This window comes from Equus przewalskii, chromosome 17 (assembly GCF_037783145.1).
Source record: "Equus przewalskii isolate Varuska chromosome 17, EquPr2, whole genome shotgun sequence".
NCBI lineage: Eukaryota > Metazoa > Chordata > Mammalia > Perissodactyla > Equidae > Equus > Equus przewalskii.
This window is the reverse complement of record NC_091847.1, coordinates 33,846,350-33,866,706: the sequence shown is the minus strand read 5'-3', so window position 1 is coordinate 33,866,706 and position 20,357 is coordinate 33,846,350. Positions and strand designations below refer to the sequence as shown.

The 20,357-nt window shown below is 43.5% G+C and overlaps 1 protein-coding gene across 23 annotated transcripts in view; it reads right to left on the bottom strand.

Moving 5' to 3' along the window:
* The window catches only part of FMNL2 (formin like 2), a 294,810-nt gene extending 274,827 nt beyond the window's left edge, over window positions 1-19,983 (bottom strand). For 20 of the 23 annotated variants that reach the window (XR_011528358.1, XR_011528359.1, XR_011528360.1 and 17 more), the window contains exon 1: window positions 19,291-19,843. Coding sequence is in view for 18 of the 23 variants with exons in the window: in XM_070579779.1 (XP_070435880.1) it covers window positions 19,291-19,407 (117 nt within the window). In the remaining 5 variants the exon portion in view is untranslated. Of the gene's footprint in view, window positions 1-19,290 lie in introns of all 23 variants that reach the window. The other 3 variants (XM_070579787.1, XM_070579790.1, XM_070579786.1) reach the window with 3 other exon arrangements.
* Between the last annotated feature and the right edge of the window lie 374 nt (window positions 19,984-20,357).

The window sequence follows — 20,357 nt, the reverse complement described above, 5'->3', positions numbered from 1 at the left end:
CTCCACCCTCCCCCCCACCCCACCCCACATCTTCACCAAGAGAGTGCAGAGCAGAGTAGGTGAATGTGCGCTATGAAGTCAGAGTCCCTAGTTCAAATCCTGCTCCACCACGTACAAAGCAGTAAGTCAAATACCACAGGACTGTTCTGAGAAACACACACAGAGCACTCACACAGTGCTTGGCCACAAAAGCCCTCAAAAAGTAAATTATTAATGCAACTCTTGGAGAAGTAGTGAAATCTTCATTTGAGCAAATAAACAAGGACAGACAGAATACACAAATTTTCCCCTTCTTCCAAACCTGCTTGATGGCTTTAAAATGGTGATGAAAACAGACGGATCTTAAGAATTCTTCTCAGCAAAATCAAAGATGGATTGGATAGTCAGTACTGCAGCCAAGATGGTCCCCATAGGTCTTACCTCACCGCTGTCCCTGGGTTAAAGAAAAGAAAACGCCTCCACACTTAGTCCCTGCTACATGATTCAACTCCCCTGAATTGTTTTTATGTTATGTAAAGACAGACAGACTACCTCTTAAGCCAAGGCTACACGTACGAAATTAAATGGTGGACTGAGGTACATACAGCACAATGGTTAAGATGCCAAGGAGCATCAGTTCAAATCCTGACTGTGTCACTTATAATTGTGTGACTTTGGACAAGTTGCTCAATCTCTTTGCACCTCAGTTTTCTCTTCAGTAAAAGTGAATTAATAAAAGTATCTACCCCCTTGGCTTGTCACTAAGACTAAATGCATTAAAAGATGTCCAGGCCAGCACAAAGACAATAAATATCAGCTGCTGTTATTACGCTAAATATTCTCCAAACAATCTCAATCTATACTCACCTCACTCAAAGATAAAGTTAAAATGGATGGCAACTAGTTTTAAATTTGTTTTATGTTTCTAAATCTTATCACCAGAAATATATTGTAAATTCCTGGATGACAGTTCACTCCTTTCTCTCTTAATCTCCAGCACCAGGTAAGTGCTAAAAAGAAAACCTGTTAATTCACTGATATGTAGGCCCAATTTGAGTAGACTAGGGGGACGAATCCTGGTAAAATCAACTACATCAGAGCAAAATCACCACTTTAGAGAGCATTTCAACGATGATCGCTCAAGTTGAAGATGGGCGTAGCTGGGACCTAGCCATTGTATTTCTAAGTATATAACCTTAAGAAACTCAGACCTGTGCATCAGGTGACATAGACAAGGACTATGACTGTAACATTACTTGTAATAAGAAACTGTAAACAACCTTAAATGTCCATCAATAGGGTAGGAGATAGCTAATTCTCATTATTTACAGCGGCCATGTTCTATAACGTCACAACAAACACTAAATTAGCAAATACTGAACCATCACTCCTAGGAGAAATACAGGGTATCAGCAAGCCTCTGGTCACATCAATACATAAAGCTGTGTTATACGTGTTTCTGTTTAAAGATATCTTACTGAATATGTATTGTTCATTCATTAACACTGAACTCGCAACCAACAGCTCTCTAACACATGCCTGAACCAAGCTCATCTAACACACGTATTTTCTCCATAAGGCACATCAGTCTTCCCGTGCTTAGCAACACCTGACAGCACTTCAGCACTACGCTTGGAGGCCATTTAATAAAATCAAGAAAAATGCAAAAAACATGGCACGGAGGAGAACACGAAAAGGACTCGTGTGGACAGTGAGAGCTGAACCAAGAAGGCAGAGTCACCTTGTTCCACCTCAGCTAGGAAATTGGGCATCAAGCAACTCAAATTTTTTCACCATTGTGATCCATAAATAACCACAAAAGCACCAGGGAGATTGATTTTGGAGTTACAAATAAATTTTATTGAATAGGCAAATTTTCAAATCCAGAATCCACAAATAATGAGGACCAACAGTTAAGTAATTTATGATACATTCATACAATGAATACGATTCAAAAGTTAAATGACCTAAAGCTACACACATGAACATGAATACTTCTTAAAGCAAATGCGCAAAGATTCAAAAGTACACGTGGATTATGATACCATTTCTACAAACTCAGAAACGACTGTAAATTATTTCTGCCAAACGTGCACGGGAATGACACAGGCCAATTCTGAGTAGTTTTCCTCTGAAGAGGGAAGGAAGGAAATGAGGACAGAGAAGCTTAAGCTGTATCTGGAACATCTTCTTTCTTCAGGTCTGTGGGTATTTGATCTGACTATTCTGTAATGTTGGGACTATTTCATTAAGAACACGTCCATTAGAACTATTTCTCACTACTGAAGTACACATTCTGCAAAGTACACATGTACTTTACAGCATTAAATTGGACGAAAGGAGACGTCTGCACGAAATCATAGCACGTATTTGGAGCAGTGATGGAAAACATTTAACAGCATGGTAGACTACAACTATTACAACGCTCTGTTTGCAGAGAAGGAAAGGATGCCTGTAAGAGAGAGAGATGAAAAGAAGAGAGACAAAGGGTCAAATTTTTATTTTGAGATACACCCTGTGTATCTGCTGCTCCTTTGAAGTGCATGGGAGTTTGTTCCCAGAAGGACTACATGCAATACAGGGTGGAACAATCCCAAATCAAGCTTAGTCATCTGGACATCATGAGAAAAACCTTAAGCCCTGAAAGAATTATTCCTAGGAGGAGAGGGCTGGGGAAGGAAAACTCCTGAATGGAAATTAACATACATAAGAATAGTTCCTATAGCCAAGGACTGGAGGATGACCCATCAGGATCTTTATTTTCACTGGGATGAAGCAGTGGTTTTCTTGGGGCAATCTGTAACTCCCAATTTTGTTTCTGCTCAAGAAAAAACTAAATGTTTGTGATGCTGTTATGTTTCATTTGTAATTCTCCTCTTTGTTCATTTTTGGCAGTTACTACTGTAAGCATTAGGGTAAAGTCTAGCACCTTGCCAAAAATACCAACATAGAGACTGATGTGTGATTCAAGAAAGCTGCCAAAATGGATACTCCAAAAGGAGTGAGTCACACAGCTGGGGCGGGCATGCTAATATTTTTGCACCATGTTATAATCCTTTTCATCTGGACCTTCTTAGAGTTGGCTTTTTACTTCCTTTCGTGCAATTCTAAGCTAACGAATGGCTACAATAAATGGCACAAGAAGCCTGACAGATTGGGTTCACACCTTCATTACTAAAATCCAAAAATTAAGGCTATTTGATATGGAAATGGGGCCCCAAGAAAAACATGCACACAGCTTCAGCCCTCGAGATTTAAGGACCCTCAAGGGTCTGAGAACACAGAGAATTTTATTTCATACTTATCTGACAGTCCTATCTAATATTCTTTTATCTCAGTAACTTTAAAAGTAAAATGCCACTATAAAATTTAGGGCAAAAGTGACATTTATCAGCTGAGAGAAAAAGAGCAATTTTCTTCCCTGGAAAGCGAGGAAGAAAGAAGAGTGTGTAAAAGCATCTTCAGATAATTCTAGATGATGGGAGTATATTAATCTGATTTGGGACTGGCCTGTTTCATAAGCTCAGTTCTGGCTGAGACAGCAAGATTGACCATGTAGGATGTAACCCAAATAGATTCATAAGGAACCTTTTGGGGAAAAAAAATACAGCAAGGGGTTACTGAGGGAATGCAACCTGCAATGACTTTGTTTTCTAGATCAGGTCAGATGCCACTGTATTCTTGATCTGAACAAGGATGAAGCTTTTCCTAAACAATGCTCTTATCTCAATCAAATCAAACAGAAGGTCATCTACACACAAATTATACGAATTCTTTTTTTTTTTGCCACTATTGGAATTCAGAATAAAGTCCAAATGACTCCATCCACCCCAGTAAAGGAGCTGGAGCCAAACAAAACTTCAACAGCAGTTTCAAGGCCTAGATGGTCATGAACTTGACTGTATTTTCTCATGTGAACTAGCTGCTTAGGGATCACACTGTTGGACACTGCACGGTGGTCGTCTGCTGCAATTATGAAAATGCTAACAGTTCTATTAGACTCTGGAAAGGAAGAGTCCAATGCCCCGAAACACCAGGCTCTTTTTTCTAGACAGCACAAAATATACAGGGATCAGGATACAATATCCAAGTAAAGGCTGCACACCATGGACCAGACCTTTGGAAACACTCATATATGACAGAAGGTCAGTAAGTACAATTTTAAGGTGAGAGTAGCCAGCACAAGCCACCAGAGGTTCAATCCTGGGTGCTCTTCACGTGAGGTTGATAACGATCTCACTAAAGCCCTGCTAGAGACCACAGCCTGGCCCCTAAAGTCAGTGCTTTAACAAAGTCAAATAAAAAGGGTGCAAAATCATCAGAACCACCATTTTTTTGTGAAGTGCTTACCTGAGTGCCACAACTTGACTGTACTAAGTAATATCACTTAATATTTACAACAACCCCTGAGCTCATATAACAGGCAGGGCTACCTGTGCTTAGAAAGATCACACAACCAGTGAGCAGCAAAATCCTGATTCAAACTCAGATCTAATTCCAAAGACTATGTTCATAAACAAGCATCATGTAAAACGAAGCCTTTTTCAATAGTTCGGTGAAATGGTCATTCTAGGTCCCAATGACCCAATGCTATCACTTCCTACAATAAGCCTTGTAAAGAAGACTGCACGCTTTCTAGCAAAGTGAGCGTAGGAAACATTTACGCATGATGCACGCAACCTAGAGGGGTAAGGCTCACAGTCTATACTCCTGGAATAGAATCCTCCACCACCTGAAAGGCTATCCCTGGGAATTTTTTTACCAGATTCTTCCAAGTGGTTCACATAGCCACACTTACACACACACCTGAATCTGGAAGCATTCTGACACAGAACAGAATTTACTTTGTCTGCACTTTATGGATTACGACTTCCAGCCAAATTAACTAACTTGTCTAGATTTATTAGCTTACCTAAGATGTTACAAGACTTTAACCTTAATATGCCCTCCTATAGCCCATTATAGTCACAGCACACAGGTTTACCATAAATGCCTTTAAAAATCCTACTATCTCCATCTCCACTCCTATCTCTTCCACTAGGCAGTCAACGCCTCAAAGGTAGAGATGATGTTTTATTCAGCTTTGTGTCCCAGCATCTTAGAGCCTGGCTTGGAGGAAACACCCAAACAAAACACTTGTTGAACAAATGAATGGGGTTACATGGGATTTGTTTATTAAAAACAAGCAACCCCCAAACAGAAAGCCTACTAATACAAGATAATAACAGTTGTTCCCCTCACAAGGAAGTCCAAGTCTGTGGGTTATCACTGAGGGCTGATCAAAAGGCTTACCACACAGCCTTCAAGCTGTAACAACACAGTCATTTTACCAGAGACATTTAAAAAAACAAAGGTTCAGAGGCAGTTGTCTGAAAGAAAGCCTTAAGAAGGCCTTCAGAGGACAACTGTTACTAGAAAAACGCCAATTTGATCACAAGCTTATTTGGTCTTTACTATTTCAACAGGGGACAGTGGCTTATTCATCCAGTATCTTATTTATCTTTAATTTTTTTTGATGGATACACAGTTACTGTTGGTTCTGGGTATATACCGACAAAATTAATACAGCCTGAAAAGTTACTGAACTTAGCCTCATAAGATTTTCCGTTTATTCTGATTACATTTATACTTATCATGTTGAAATTAGATTTTTGTAAGTGGGAGTCAAAACAGTTTGTCAGGAGCACAGCGTTAGAGTCGACAAAGTTGATTTTAACCTCCAGTGCCGACTAGAAATGTGTGTCCTCAGGCAAGTTCCCTCACTTCTCCAGCCCTGAGTTTCCTACATAAAACAGGGCTGATGCCTACCTGTCAGGGGTCCCGAGCCAGCTTTCCTGTTTCTGAAGTGAGGAAAGAAATGCAAAGTGACCCTGTTGTTACTACTGCTGTACACGCATCAAACCCACACTTAACTTGCAGGCTGCCTTAAAATCCTCGCAGGAAAACAAAGCCACCAATATGTACTCAGAGGTATTTGTAACCTTTAATGTATTATAGGTATGTAAAGGTATGTACGAACATACACTAATATGTACTTAAAGGTATTTAAATGGAGTCAATCTATAGGCGAGCAAGCTGTGAGAATTCTCTCCCCTTTCTCCAGTCCCCACCAGGTTAGAGAGCGAAGGGTAGAATGGCCTGAATGCCTGGACATCTGCATCTACACCTTTCTCTTGTGGGTTCTCCTTCAGCCAAGCTCAGAGTTTCTCAAACTTGAACACGCAGAAGTACTGTACCTTGTACCTGTATGGGAAACTTAAGGGATTTCAGGGATAATTTTAAAGATACATAACTGTGTGTGTGTGTGTGTTTTAACGATACATAACTGTGTGTGTGTGTGTTTTAACAATACATAACTGTGTGTGTGTGTGTGTGTGTGTGTGTGTGTGTGTGTGTAAGACTGGCCCTGATTTTGCTTGAGGAAGACTACTGCCGAGCTAACATCTGTGGCAATCCTCCCGTATCTTATGTGGGATGCCACCACAGCATTGCCTGACGAGCGTTGCCAGGTCCATGCCCGGTATCTGAACCCACGAACCCCAGACCACTGAAGCAGAGCACACGAACCCAACTACTACACCACCGGCCAGCCCCAAATTTTATTTTTAACTTCAAATCAAACATCTTGTACGCCCTTAAAATAAAATTTTTAAAGAAAAGGAAAAATTCTGAGCAACAAGCTAGTAGCAAGTTACAGCAAAAAAGAAATTTCTTTCTACCTTGCCTGACCCAGGTCAACCCACAGCTGGAGCAGATAAAACGGGCCATGAGAAGGACCGTAAGGCCCTCAGAGTGCCTTTACTTACGAGTGCACTGTTCTCACTAATCAAATACTCCATTCTCAAACTGTATGTCCCACGGGTCTGGAGCAGTGACAAGACTACAACGATCGTTTGTTAGAAATCACCTGAATTTGACAAGTGGCAGAACTGTGACTGCACAAAGCCACTTAGAAGAAACAGCTCTGTTATGAGAGTCAAAGGAAACAGACTCCTGCACCTCTACCTTGAGGCTTCCCCATGGGTAAGGTCTAAAGCCGGCTGGGCTCACTACATCCCACATGCTGTTCCCCTCGTTTGCTCCAGGGTAGGTGGAACCCCACCCGAAGCCAGAAAGGGAAGAAACAAATAGAGCCCTGGCTACTCCTTTGGCTAGAGGGCTCTTACTTGATTTTCACACACTGGCTGCCTGCTCCCCATCACTCAGATCTTAACGGAGAGGGCACCATCTGGCATTATCCCATTTTATTCTCCTCATAGCATTGTGCATCATCAGAACAGTTCCATTTATATATCTGTGTACTCTTTTCACATCTGGCTCCCCACACTGCCTTCTCTCACTAGACTGCAAACTCCTTGAGGGCAGACAATTGGCCGGCCTTGTGTAGCACTGCATCCTCCAGCACCTACAACATTGCCTGGGACATAGTAAGTGCCCAATAAATATTTTTGAGCTGTCTGATTAAAGAATAAGCCCTTCTTAAGCAGTGGCAAATGAGCAAAATCACACAATGTAGACTAAAAAGTGTAGTCTAGCAGTGGTTGAGACCACGCTGGCATCTCTCTACTTCCTATTGCAAGGAAACTTTGTCTGAACACTCAAAATATAGAAATGGCACTTTCCCTCTGAAACTTTAAAGTTCGGTATTCCTACAACTATACTGATGCTGGACTCATATTGACAACATATAGCCATTGTGTGAATTAATGAATTTAGTCAGGAGGGTATATGAAGAACAAAGAACAAGAAGCAGACATTTAATGACATCTTACAGCTAACTCAGAAAAATATACATGTTGTGGTACAGGAGACGGAAGCAGCTTCTCTCACCAGACAGGCCTGGATTCAAATCCTGCCTCCACCATTTGCTAGTGGCCACTTTATCACTCTGAGCCCCACTGTCTCCTTAACAAAAGGAAGATAATACCTCCCTCCAAGGGCTGCCAAGAGCATCAGAGAGAATGCTTATAAAGCACAGAGCAGGAGCGAGCACATAAACATCACCTTATTTTACAGTGGAACGCCCCCTGGAGTTTTAGTGCAAAAGACCTAGGATTGGATCAGAAACTTCACCATCTTCTTATATAACTTCAAGCCACATACCCTCATGCCCTGTTTGCCTCGTTTATCAAGAACGCTTAGAATCACAAAAGATCATCTGAAAGCACTTTGCAAACAGCAAAGCACTAAAATGCCAAACAAGGAATGTTGCCCACTTAAACTTGCCTCACTCCAAATAAAAAAGAAAATCTCATGAAGGACATTTTACTTTAAGAAAGTCCTATCCTACTGTGCTACTACTCACTTGATGACAGTACAGCACGACATGCCAATCTGGCTTAGTGACAGTGAAAACTCACTGATTTTCTTTGGCCATTTCAACTGCCCTCCTTTTCTCCGAATCCACCAGCTTTCCATAAGAAGTCAGGTGAAGGATGATGCCAACTTATTATCTCTGAATGCTTAGTATTCTCGGGCAGCTACTACAGTCAAGTGATAAGGGGAATACCAAGATGAATAAGAATCTGTGACAAAGTGTCACTTCAACACAAAGGCAAGTTATGTGCAATTAACAGTCAGCCCAGTGTGATCAGTTAAATGGGTTCCCGGATCAGCTATTCAATTCCCAGGCCTGTTTCAGCGGGCACAGTTCTCAAATAACATCACTAATTATCTGCTCAGACCTTCCCTGGGCCAAGCTCTGTGCTGGATGAGGAAAAGTGCCAGGACCTGTAAGATGCAATCGTTGCCTTCCAGGAGCCCACGATGTGAACTGGCAAATAAAACAGGGGCATAAACGGATGGCTAAGAGTGGAATGAGTGACTACAAAGCTACACATAAAAGCATCCCCTTATTTTAGTCACACTTCACACAAGGTGATGTTTAATCAAGGGCCTCATGAGTAAGGGAAATAATTCATACTATTCATGCTATAAAGAGATCAAAGAAAGAGTTGTTTTTCCCGCCTCCCCCAAGCTGATGGGGGCCTGCAGAGACACCGGGAAGAGGGGGGATTTCGGAAGAGCCTTGAAGGCTGGATAGAATTTCAATAAGCAGAGAAGCAAAGGGAGCATATAACATGCAGGAGAACCAGTGTGAGAAAAGACATAATGGGGGGAAGGTGCAGGCCTGTTCTGTGGACAGGGTTAAAGCAAACTCGGAGTCAGGGGCGCGTATGGAAACAGGAGAGGGGATGGGTCTGGCCAGACTGTGGATGGCTCCAATGGGAAGGCCGGGAGGGGACAGAGAAGTTACAGATGAGAGTATAGGAGGTGAATCATTAACAACAAATATGGCCAAAGAGCCTCTCAAATTGGATCAATGTCTGGAATAACATAACAGGGCTTTGATGGGAAAAGTGAACCCGAAGTTGCAATTCACAATCTTATACCTTTTAATATTTCAAAAGAATCATCAAGAAAGATGACAAAAGCTAAAGGTCAGAACTTAGGCTTGAGAGTGAATAAACAAAACTTGCATCTGCAAGTACGTAATTCTAAGTACTGAAGCCGAAACTCCAAATGCTCATTTTCACCATGGAAATCCCTCCCCATTCATTCCTTACTGCAGGAGCACAAATCAAAACGTCCTCTTCTCAGTATTACGAAAAACAGAGACACAGTACACATACAAAAGAAATACCATTAGGGTTATCAATGATAGGCTAACTAAAAGCAACAGGAAGATGCTGCAGTGTCAATATTTCCTAATGGCCAGGACGACTTGGACTGAGGAAATCTCTCAAAGGAAGTGGTGGAAACCTCATGATTAGAGTCATTTAGAATCAGACCACAAGGCACAATCCTGTGGTCTGCTTTCTTCCACGCACGTCTGGCCATTTGGAAAGTAACTTCAGGTGAGCCACCGTGGCTGGGGAAGCAAGGAGCCAAGTCCAACAATGTTTATAGAAAAAGAGGGAAACAGATGCTGATTTCTAAGGGCTGGTTCAAGCAGTGTATGCAGTTCGTGAAAGTCCATCAGACTGTACACTTAATGATACGGGCCCACTTCTGTATGTATATCATTCTTCCATAAAAAGATTTTTTCAAAGGATGATTAGGAGATATCATTCCAAAGAAGAGCAAAGAATTTTTAAATTTCTCCATTATCAAAAGAAAATTGAGAGGAAACCAAACTTGGGATTTCTGATAATTATTGGTGAATTAAAAAAAATATATGTCTGATGTTAAGAATTACTCCATTAAATGAGGATTGGGACAGGTAAATTCACAGATGATCTGGACATTTCTAACCTAAACAAATGCTTTCCAAAAAGCCAACCCTAAGACTCAAAATGTTTACTGTGAAAGCACATTGGAGAGGCTGAACACTGGCAAGCAGAACGGTTCCACAAACCTAGGAGGCCTCACAGTCCTAAATGGTCTCTCCAGGTTTGCATCCACACGGCCTGATTAGCTGGCAATAAAATGATTTTGTGATAAGGCCTGGGGAGTCACCAATTCCAAGTTTAAAGCATACTGGTCCCAAGGTACTTGGACTGAATTGGCTTCCTAGGTTCACCGGGCAGAAGTGCTCGGGGATAAAGAATCCCAATTGGGGCCGGCCCGGTGGCGCAGCGGTTAAGTCTACACATTCTGCTTCTCGGCAGCAGGGGGTTCGCTGGTTCAGATCCTGGGTGCGGATATGGCACCACTTGGCAAAAAGCCATGCTGTGGTAGGCGTCCCATGTATAGAGGACAATGGGCATGGATGTTAGCTCAGGGCCAGGCTTCCTCAGCAAAAAGAGGAGGATTGGCAGTAGTTAGCTCAGGGCTAATCTTCCTCAAAAAAAAAAAAAGAATCCCCATTAGTCAAGATACTCCGTCATCACTAAAAAGGCAAAATTTCCTTGGAAGAAACACAAGGCTGACCATACCGGGGACTGAAAGTGCCAGAACTGAACCTAAACATAAAGCTATTCACCTGATTCATCGCCCTGCATTTAGGTTCCGCAGCTTTCACAAATAAGACATACTGTGGTGTTGAACTCATTGGGCAATGTTGCCATGGTGCAAATCTAATCATGTTCTGTCCAACTTCTCCTGCTATTATTTATCCTAATGCTTCCTTCTATACAAAAAAAAGAATACCATTATTCATTAAAGGCAGATGCGATTATTTTCATCCTGCTCTTATAAAACAGTTATCTTCTTTACCTTCCTCACCAAAATAAAACTCCATTATTCTTTAATATTGATCATTTAAATCCATACCTTCCCAATTACCAGAAAGTTTTATCTAGTCATAAACTACCGACATTTCTCCTCAAAAGATTCGTATTTCTAGATGAAAATGAGACAATAATTGCTTCTATCTTCTCAGTTCAGAAAACCACATAAGCTGTCCTCAAACCCCAAACCAACACTGCTAAAGATTATGAATACGAGGAACGTCTATTTGCTTATAACTATTAAAGGAATAACTAGCGTCTTGCACTGAGAACAATCGGTTCATTCTTGACCTAGCATCCTATTTATCTTTCTATTCTCAAAGCTAATTGCTTATATAAGCATGCCAATTTGCCTTGATTATAGGATTCTTAATAAATGAATGTTGTTTACATTTCACAAGTGTATTTGAATTTCACTCCAGGAAGCCACGCTCATCAAGTCTTTATAAATGGTAAAACCAGAGATCAAAGCAAAAGGCTTGCATTGAACCAACAAACAATCAGGCTGGAGAGCAGAGGCCTAGGCAAAAACACAACTGCTTTATGGATGGTTCTACTCCAGAAGTACACCTCTGTTCACGCTTTAGCTATAATATACAGAACTTTCTCTGAAAATTTTCGTTATGATTATTTGATGATCATTTCTTAAATAGTTGAGTAAGTCTAACACTCAACAGGCTTTGATCCATTTCTTCTACATTTCTCATCTTTGTGCTTTTGGTTGAATCAAATATCTTCGGGAGCTTTTCTTTCTAACCCTTCTCAACTTTACCCAATTTCTCCAAATTTTCTGCCATCTCCTAAATAATTCCTTTCCTACTACACTCAACTGGTTTTTTCACTGTGGTTTTAACTCATGCTAGGTCTCTGGAGCAGGCAGGAAAAGGGGAAGAAACACTCCTCTAGCACAGTGGAACTCAGTGAAAGTTGCACATTGAAATTTCCTAAAAAGCTTTTAAAAATCCTGATGCTCAGCTCACCCTCCAAATTTATCAGAATCCTTGGAATAGGACCCAGGTGTATTTTCCCTCTTTTTTTAATTTATTTTTTTTTAATTTTCTTATTTTTTGAGGAAGACTAGCCCTGAGCTAACATCTGCTGCCAATCCTCCTCTTTTTGCTGAGGAAGACTGGCCCTGAGATAACATCTGTGCCCATCTTCCTCTACTTTACATGTGGGATGCCCGCCACAGCATGGCTTGACAAGCGGTGCATAGGTCCACACCCAGGATCCGAACCAGTGAACCCTGGGCTGCCAAAGCAGAACGTCCACACTTAACCACTGTGCCACTGGGCTGGACCCCAGGTGTATTTTCTGAGGTTCCCAGGTGATGCTGAGATACAACCAAGTTTTGGACCCACTGCTTTAGCCTGTCAATCCCCTCATTATCCTACCTTAAATAAAGTATTTAGCCAAACTTTCACGGAAAAAGGAGAAAGAAAAGAAGTCAGGTTCCTGAGTTCAAGACAGAACTTGAGATAGGTGAGATCTATTACTTTCAGGTACCAGTCACAGGGCCAAAAATGTGAACTATTTGACACCTTTCCCACAGCTAACAAGTTTTTAGGATAAACCAGGCCATAAGTACCTTCTACTACACAGAAGTCAACCAAGTGAGATCACCTCTGGAAATAACAGGGTCTAAACACCTCAAAGCTCTCAGCTTCTGTGGCAATGATACAGCAGCTTACATGTGCAACAAACCTTCTTTAGCAAAGAAGAACACAGACGAAGGTTACATTTGAAATAAGAGTCACTAAAATCAGTTACAGGCTGCACAAGAATGCTGAAGATACGATAAGGGAACACTTTCGGTATGTCTTAGAAACTGTAAGTTCATGATAAGGTGCCCACCCATGAGCTCTGATGCCACTGGTCATTTTTTTTTTGTCATTGTATTTCTTAAGAGTGTGAAAATAAAGTAGACTTCTGTCTACATCAAATACCATTATACCTTTAAGTAGAGAATTGGTATTTCCCAATTTAGGGAGACTCAGCCATCCTGATCCACATCTGTGGGCCTCAGTTGAATTACACAGTCCGTGAGGCAGCTCTCCAGCCTACCAGATCTTCCCTAAAAACCATTTCCAAATCACAGCATACCCATTGAAAACTGCATAGTCTTTGGTGTTATGTTGAAAGAGAAGGTTCTGGAGAAAAGGATGAGATGACTGGGGAGGGGAGAGGGAGATCACTGGTGTATGAACAAATACCATCTTAAAGGGAAGACAAGAGATGAGTGACCTGTGCCCCAACGTTCAAGTAGCTGAGAGCTAAGAAGGTGCATGAAGCTCTCTACAGAAACCATGACCCCAAAGGCTGGGTGGGGACATACTTCCTGTGATGGGGGAAGGACAGAAATGTCCACCAATGTAAAGTGGAGCGCCACTCTACAAGAGGGCCTTTGCCAAGCAGCTACACCGCTGTAACTCACCGTCCCTCCTAAGTAATTCCAGTCTGTTCTTTTATAAGGATTCGCTGCTTTGTTTCTAGAGGATTCCAGGTACCAGCACCCTCTTGCAAAGGAGAGAAATCATCCGGAATCAGTCTTCTGGTATTAGCCACCTTTATGACATCTATTACTTGCTTAAACATGAGGACCCAGGAGCCCACTTCACATTGTCCCAATTCCCCAAGCCCAAAGTAGGAAAAGAGCCATTCGTTTAGACCAAGCCCTTCAGGCAACAGTTTTTGTAAAGTCAAATGAATTTCTAGAACAAGCATGAGCCTATACTTACTTGTTTTCCCCTTTGAGCCCTGGAGGAACCTACAAGCAGCTCCTTCTCCACTCTCAGGTGCTATAATTCTATCTAGAACCTACACGTGGCAGATTTACCTCAAGAGGGCACCGTTCAAGCCAATAATACCCTAAGCATATGTTGGGTTTGGAAAGACCCTCCAATTGTCAGCATTTTTCATACAGCTTCTGTCCAAGCAATTCTAATGGAGAGCTCACTCTCCATTTTTTGACAACCCTAAATGTTAGAATACTTTTCCTCATGCTTACATGACTTTCAGCCATTGACCCTGGAAATTCTACTCTCCAGACCACACAGAATACTGCTACACACTTTTCTACACAAAAGCTCTTCAAAACAAAGAATCAGCTAATGGATCACAATATATCACATTCTAGAAATCTTATACTTCCAAGTGCTATGATTTCAAAAATCTCAGGGCTATGCTCACAGTTGTGTCAGATTTTATTCCTGTTGCAGAGAAGGAAAATCAAAGGACCAGAGGAAAGAGTTTAACTTGCCCAAGCTGATGCAGCAGACATGATTCTAGAAACCAGGTCTCCTGCCTCCCAGGCCAATGCTGTTTGCTAAATGAAAGGCTCAAGTGAAAGCAATTCTTACCACTTAAGGATTTAGGGGCACACATACCTTTTCTCCCCCAAATTTCATCAGTTTACACTGCTGCCAGTCTCTCACTGGAGCCAAACATTTGCATTCAGAGAATAGCCTTTGATCAACTTCTACCCCAGATACTCAAATATATTGGTATTATTAACGGAAAACAATGCACCCTGAAAATGATAAACATACTTTGGAGAATAAAACAGTTCAAGGGGTTACTGCCAAGGATGAGATTGTAATGGCTCAAAGTGACAACACTCCATCCCCCTTCTCCACCTCCTTCCCTCACAACAGGAGAAAGGATGTGAGAAAATACATGAGCAGGCATCCGATGATGGCCTAGCTATACTCCTACCCATCCATCTGCTCAGCAGACTCCATGGCAAGAGCTCTCCCTGGAAGTAGATGAGAGGGGACACCACCTTGCAGAGGGCAATAAACTTAAATGTTAAAACTTGACCTTCCTTGTCCCTTCCACAAGTAATTACATTCGGAGCATACGCATTCACTGACAGACTATCTCTTCCCTCTGATTTGGAAAATCGAAACTTCCCAACCAAGGTAGTTCAAGTCTGCCTTGACCGGAAAAACTGAAGAGCACGCTTTCGGACCAAATCAATATTTAACTCCACGCCTGAAAAATAGAACAGATCAGTGAAGATGCCAAAATGTTTGCCATCTAAAGAGAAACATCAAGCGCACCTCACTTCAGTCGCTTCTAAAAAATTTCTGCCAATTTTACACGGTTTGAACTTGCATTCACCAGACTTAGGTACTTGTTTCACAGCTTTACTGCTAGTTCTAGGCACTTTTTTCCCCCTTCCCAGTTCTAGGACTAAGGAAGTAATGGAGGGTATTGGAGGGGTAGAGATTCAAATCTGGGTTAAAATCCTAGATTGGTTACTCAATAACTATGACTTCAGGCAGTTTCGGTAATCTTTCTTTCCTCATCTATAATGTTGCTGATACCTGGAGTTACTGTGAGGCGTAAATGAGAACACATAAAGCATAGGGCACACTCATGGTAGGTACTCAGTAAACGTTCCGACTTCTTTCTAAAGCAGAATGACTACATTCAACTTCAGGGCAAGGAAAAAACTGAAAAGGGAACTAACTCAAATTAATCACACACCAGGGTAGTTCCCAGTATCAACATAAGATAATACTGCCCTAAACCATCACTTTCTATGTGTCTTTTTGAATCTGTCTGCAGAGCAATCTGAGATCCGATATCACACAGAGAGACAGCAGCTAGGACAGAAGGCTTAAAATTATCCTTTTCTCAAAAACGCAAAGCAAGAATCCTTAGGAAAGCTCCTTGACAAAGGCCTTAGGGGACCTAGATTTTTAAGTTGTGAAAACCGTGACTGCAAGCCAAAATTCAGTGAACAATATGGTGGAGTGTCTCACATAGAAAGAGGTACTCTTGGACAAAGACCATCAATTGCTCACCACACCCAAAAATCACCTCAGAGCGTGATCTTTGAAAATAAAGAACATGAAGAGTATTTACGTGTGTATTCCCAACAATTAAACAATGTTTAATGGAGAGCCCCATGGATATTTAATTATAGCATGGGACCCAAAAAATACAGTCCAATGTTACCTGTAAAATATATAAAATACATACACCCTACAGGAACAAAAACTGAAGTAGACGATTGATTTTATAATTTAAGAAACACGTCCATCGAAGAGTATTACAGAAACATCGCACACCTGTACACACACACAGAAAGGCCTATCACCTGTAACTCCATGTGGAAGGCAGGTACAAGGATACAAATAGTTACATGTATACAAGGAGTCAGTAATCTTTTCCGTTAAATATAAGTTTTATAACTATTATTATAACAATGCTGAAGACATGTTCAGGGAGGGGGGAAGACTCTCCCTAGGAGGATTAAGCTCCTAAGTTTTGATCTAATTTTTACTAGTCATCAATTATGGGAAGTTCAGTAACTCAAATCTATTTTTCCTATAAGAAACTATTATTTTTTAGTTTACCCCTCCACTCATCCTAATTCAGCAGTCTTTTACTGTCTCATCTTTCTGTTCATTCCCACTAATTTTTCAGATTTATACAATTTAACTCATACAGACTGATGAAGGGGGAACAGTCATTGAATAGGTTGGTTCTCTCCTAAGATTTTCCAGAAATAGATGGAGTTCTGTCATTTTAATTTTTATTTACTCTTCCCAAATGCTTTAAGTATTCTAGAGCTTGGGGAGTGGGAGGAATTGTTTTCTATGCCTCAAATGGCTCATTGATTACGGACATAAGCCATACTTACGATGAGGTGCTTGTAGACTTTGTACAGAATTACTACCTGGTTTTCCTCCCAAAACTCATATATGATCTTCACCATATAGGAAAATAAAATTAGTATCAATAATGCCAATATGACTCCCATGGTCTCAGGATAGAGAATTCCTCCAAACGTATACTTAAAAAGTTGCCACCTATAATTCGCCCTTCAAGCTTGATCTCCAGAATAAAATGGTTTGTGCTGATTTCTTAAGTGATTCATGAAGAAAAGCACAGCTGAGAGCATCGCATGTACAACTTCAAAAAAAACTGACCACAAGGGAAATCACCATAACTCGGCACTTCTATCAGCCCATAAAGATGATTCCTTTTAACTCCTCGCAGGTTTTCGAAGAGCAGCTGGAGCTGACTAGGGAGAGTTACAGTAAACACATCAAGGGTCCAAGTGCATCTCTAACAAGAGGGGCCCCACGCTGAGACTTTCCCAAAAGCTTTGTCTCAATCCGAAAAAGGTTAGCCTAGTATTTTTTTGTTTTTTGTTTGTTTTAAGACGCTTAGAATACTGTAAACAATTAAGAAAGGAACCACATCTTGTAACTGTGTACAACACACAGAGTAAAAGTAACCACAACAACCAACTACTGCCCCAAGGAGCTTGTGATGTAGAATCATAAATGTCTACATACTAAATCGGTGACTAGACTTAATAGTAACACAAACCCACCACATTAATGACGGGATATTATTTTTCTAAAGATTAATTCATACCATGTGTTACTAATCAGCAGGCTAACTGAAAGCTCATGCAAATCATGCTATCCCAGTTGAGCAGAGCTTAATTGCATTACTGTTATTATCTGGTTTTCCTGTGTCACCGGTCCTTGCAGTTCAAGTGCACACACACACCACCAGAGCATGGATGGAAAGACAGAAAACCCAGAGCTGGGAGATTAAGAACCATGTGTCTGGTAGGAAGAGGATTTTTAATAAAAACGTTTGTCTCTGGAAAGACAGGTCAAGTATGCACCTAGGCTGCCTTGAGAAGTAATTAAGCCAATGCTGTTTCATTTCAGAGTGTCCCATCTTGCACAACAGAGGGAGCAGCTGTAGGAGATCACAGAAAATACAAAGCAAGACAGGCAGCCTCATCTATCTCCCGACTGCCACACCAGAGTTTCCGAGTGGCAGCAAAAAGCTTGTGGCCTCTGTTCTCCCAAAGAGCACAAAGCTAACCTGCCAGAACAATATTCCCAGTACCAAACCAGCCCCTCTTAAAGGCCTGAAGACAGGCAATTTACACGTTTCAGTCAGCGTCCAGAATGGGGTCTTTCCCCAAAGTTGTGAGGTTATATGCCAAAAACCTGCAGGCAGACGCAAAATTTGTCTGCCTTGAGCACAAGTTTCTCTTGCTGCCTAGCCTTGAAGAGTTCAAAGGTAACTAGGTAGGAAAAGGGAAATGTACAAGTGTAAGGAACAGAAATGCGTCCGATCTTGCCCGCTTCCCTCCTAACATCCCTTAAAAGAGACTCAGACACTAAAAATCGAAGTCTGGGGACCAAGTGTAGGACAGACTCCGGCTGGGACGAAGGGGAGGCCGCCACACCCTCTTGAGCTCACAGTACTGACAGGCTGTGGCTGGGAGGGGCCCAGAAACTTACTCCCAGAAGGAAAGGGAGGAAGAAGGGAGTCTTCAGTGTCATAGATTTGAGAAGCTGGAAAGCTAAGAGAAGCGAATTTCGAGAGGGAGCCAAAGACTTGGTTAGGTGTGCTGGGGGAGGGGAGGGGTCGTTCCTGCAGTCAGGACAGCTCACAACACGTCCCCGCAAAACTACACATTTTTGTGGTTTAAGATTAAGACCAAAAGGAACGCGCGGAGGCGAAGCTTCTCTCTCGCCTGGGTTTCAGATGGCCCCTCCTTGCTTAGGGTCGGGGGCGCCGCACTGCCACGGGTTTCCTCCTCTTTCCCTTTCGGGGAAGGTCCCCTCCGCCGAGCCGCGAGGTCTGCCTCCAAGTTCCCCTTCGCTCACCGCCCGGCGTGGCGCCCGCGGCCAGCCACATGCGCCCATCTGTGCGGGACCCCCAAGCCCGGGACGGGCACCCGCAGGATGGTCCACAGGGACTCGGGGTTTGCAGAGATTTTTTTCCAAACAAAAAGCCTTAGCGGCTCGCCGCCCGCTCCTCCCGGGCCCGCGCCACCTTCCCTTCACGCCCACGCCGCACCTCCCAGGCACACGCGCTGCGAGGTGCCTCTCCCGCCAGACAATGGGTTCGGAGCTGGCCAGGCAGCCGGCCTGGCCCCATCCCGGGACCCCGAGAGGGCTGGGCGCGGCGGGCTCGAAGGGGGACGGACAGAAGCGAGGAGAGAGAGGCCACAATGGGGAAGGTGGGCGCCTCCCCCTCGGGATAGGAGGCTCGCTCCCGGCGCGAGGAAAAGGGGAGGGGGCGGGGGTTCAGCTGCGCCGCCCGGCCCGGGGCTCCAGGGCCCCGCGTCCGGCCGCCGCCGCGCACTCACCAGCACGATAGCAAATCGCTCCTCCAGTTCACCTGGCTCGGGCATCGGCAGCTTCAAAGGCACGCTGTGCCCCCTGAAATCGGTCTGCTGCGAATCCATGCTGCCCGCGTTGCCCATTTTGGCTGCACGCCGGGGCCGGGGGCTGCTCCGGGCCCCTAGCGTCCGCGTCGGCAATCAGAAGAGCTCCCGGTGGCCGGCTCCCGCTGGCTGGCGCGACCTGCCCGGCTCCCCGCCCTCCGCTGCGCCCCGGCGAGTGTGCAGCGCGCGCCGCTCCCTAGCAGCGCTTCGAGTCGAGCCGCCCCCCGGCCTCCCTCATGCTCCCCGCCGCCCCAGCGCCGCCCCGGCCTCTTTTCCTCGGGAGGGGTCGTCAGGGCGCCGGGCGCCTATCTGCATGTTGCTCCGCTGGCACGCCGCCCCCTGCCAGCAATCGCGGCCAGTGGGCGCGTGGTTCCTGCAACTCGGTCTCCCGCCGGGGCCGCGGCCGCCGCTGACACTTCCAGCCCACGGCCGGCCAAAAGAACGCTCTCTCGGCGAGCACCTCCAGCAGACAAATGCAGGTCCGCGCTCCCGACACAATGCCCCCTCTCGCCCGGCCCCCGCCCCCGGCCCGGCTCCGCCCACTCGCCCCGCAGACTGCCGGGACGCGTAGTTTCTGCCCAAAGTGTCCACGCGGAGAAACCACGCTCGCTCTGTAGGGCCAGGCCCGGTTGGGACCGCTTGCAGCAAAGGCAATGTGTACGCCTCTGGAGATAGTTTATGTCACTTTCGAGCCCCACTCACTCCAACAGTAGAACTAAACTACCTGGTCTTACATGGATTCTGACACTTGCCACGTTTGGCAAATGAATGAATGATCCAGTCAATCAATGAGTGAATGCACGCATGCTGATTTAAATTTCAGAAGATTGTTACTGTTCAAAAGTAACTAGATCAACAAGGGACCTCAAAGGTATGGGCAACGTCCTGTTTCATAAACTGGGGTTTGGGTCTCTACGTGCTTGTTTTTTTGTTCCTTCTTCCTTATGTGTATTACATAGTCTTTTATGTGATTGAAGTGTTTTATAAGC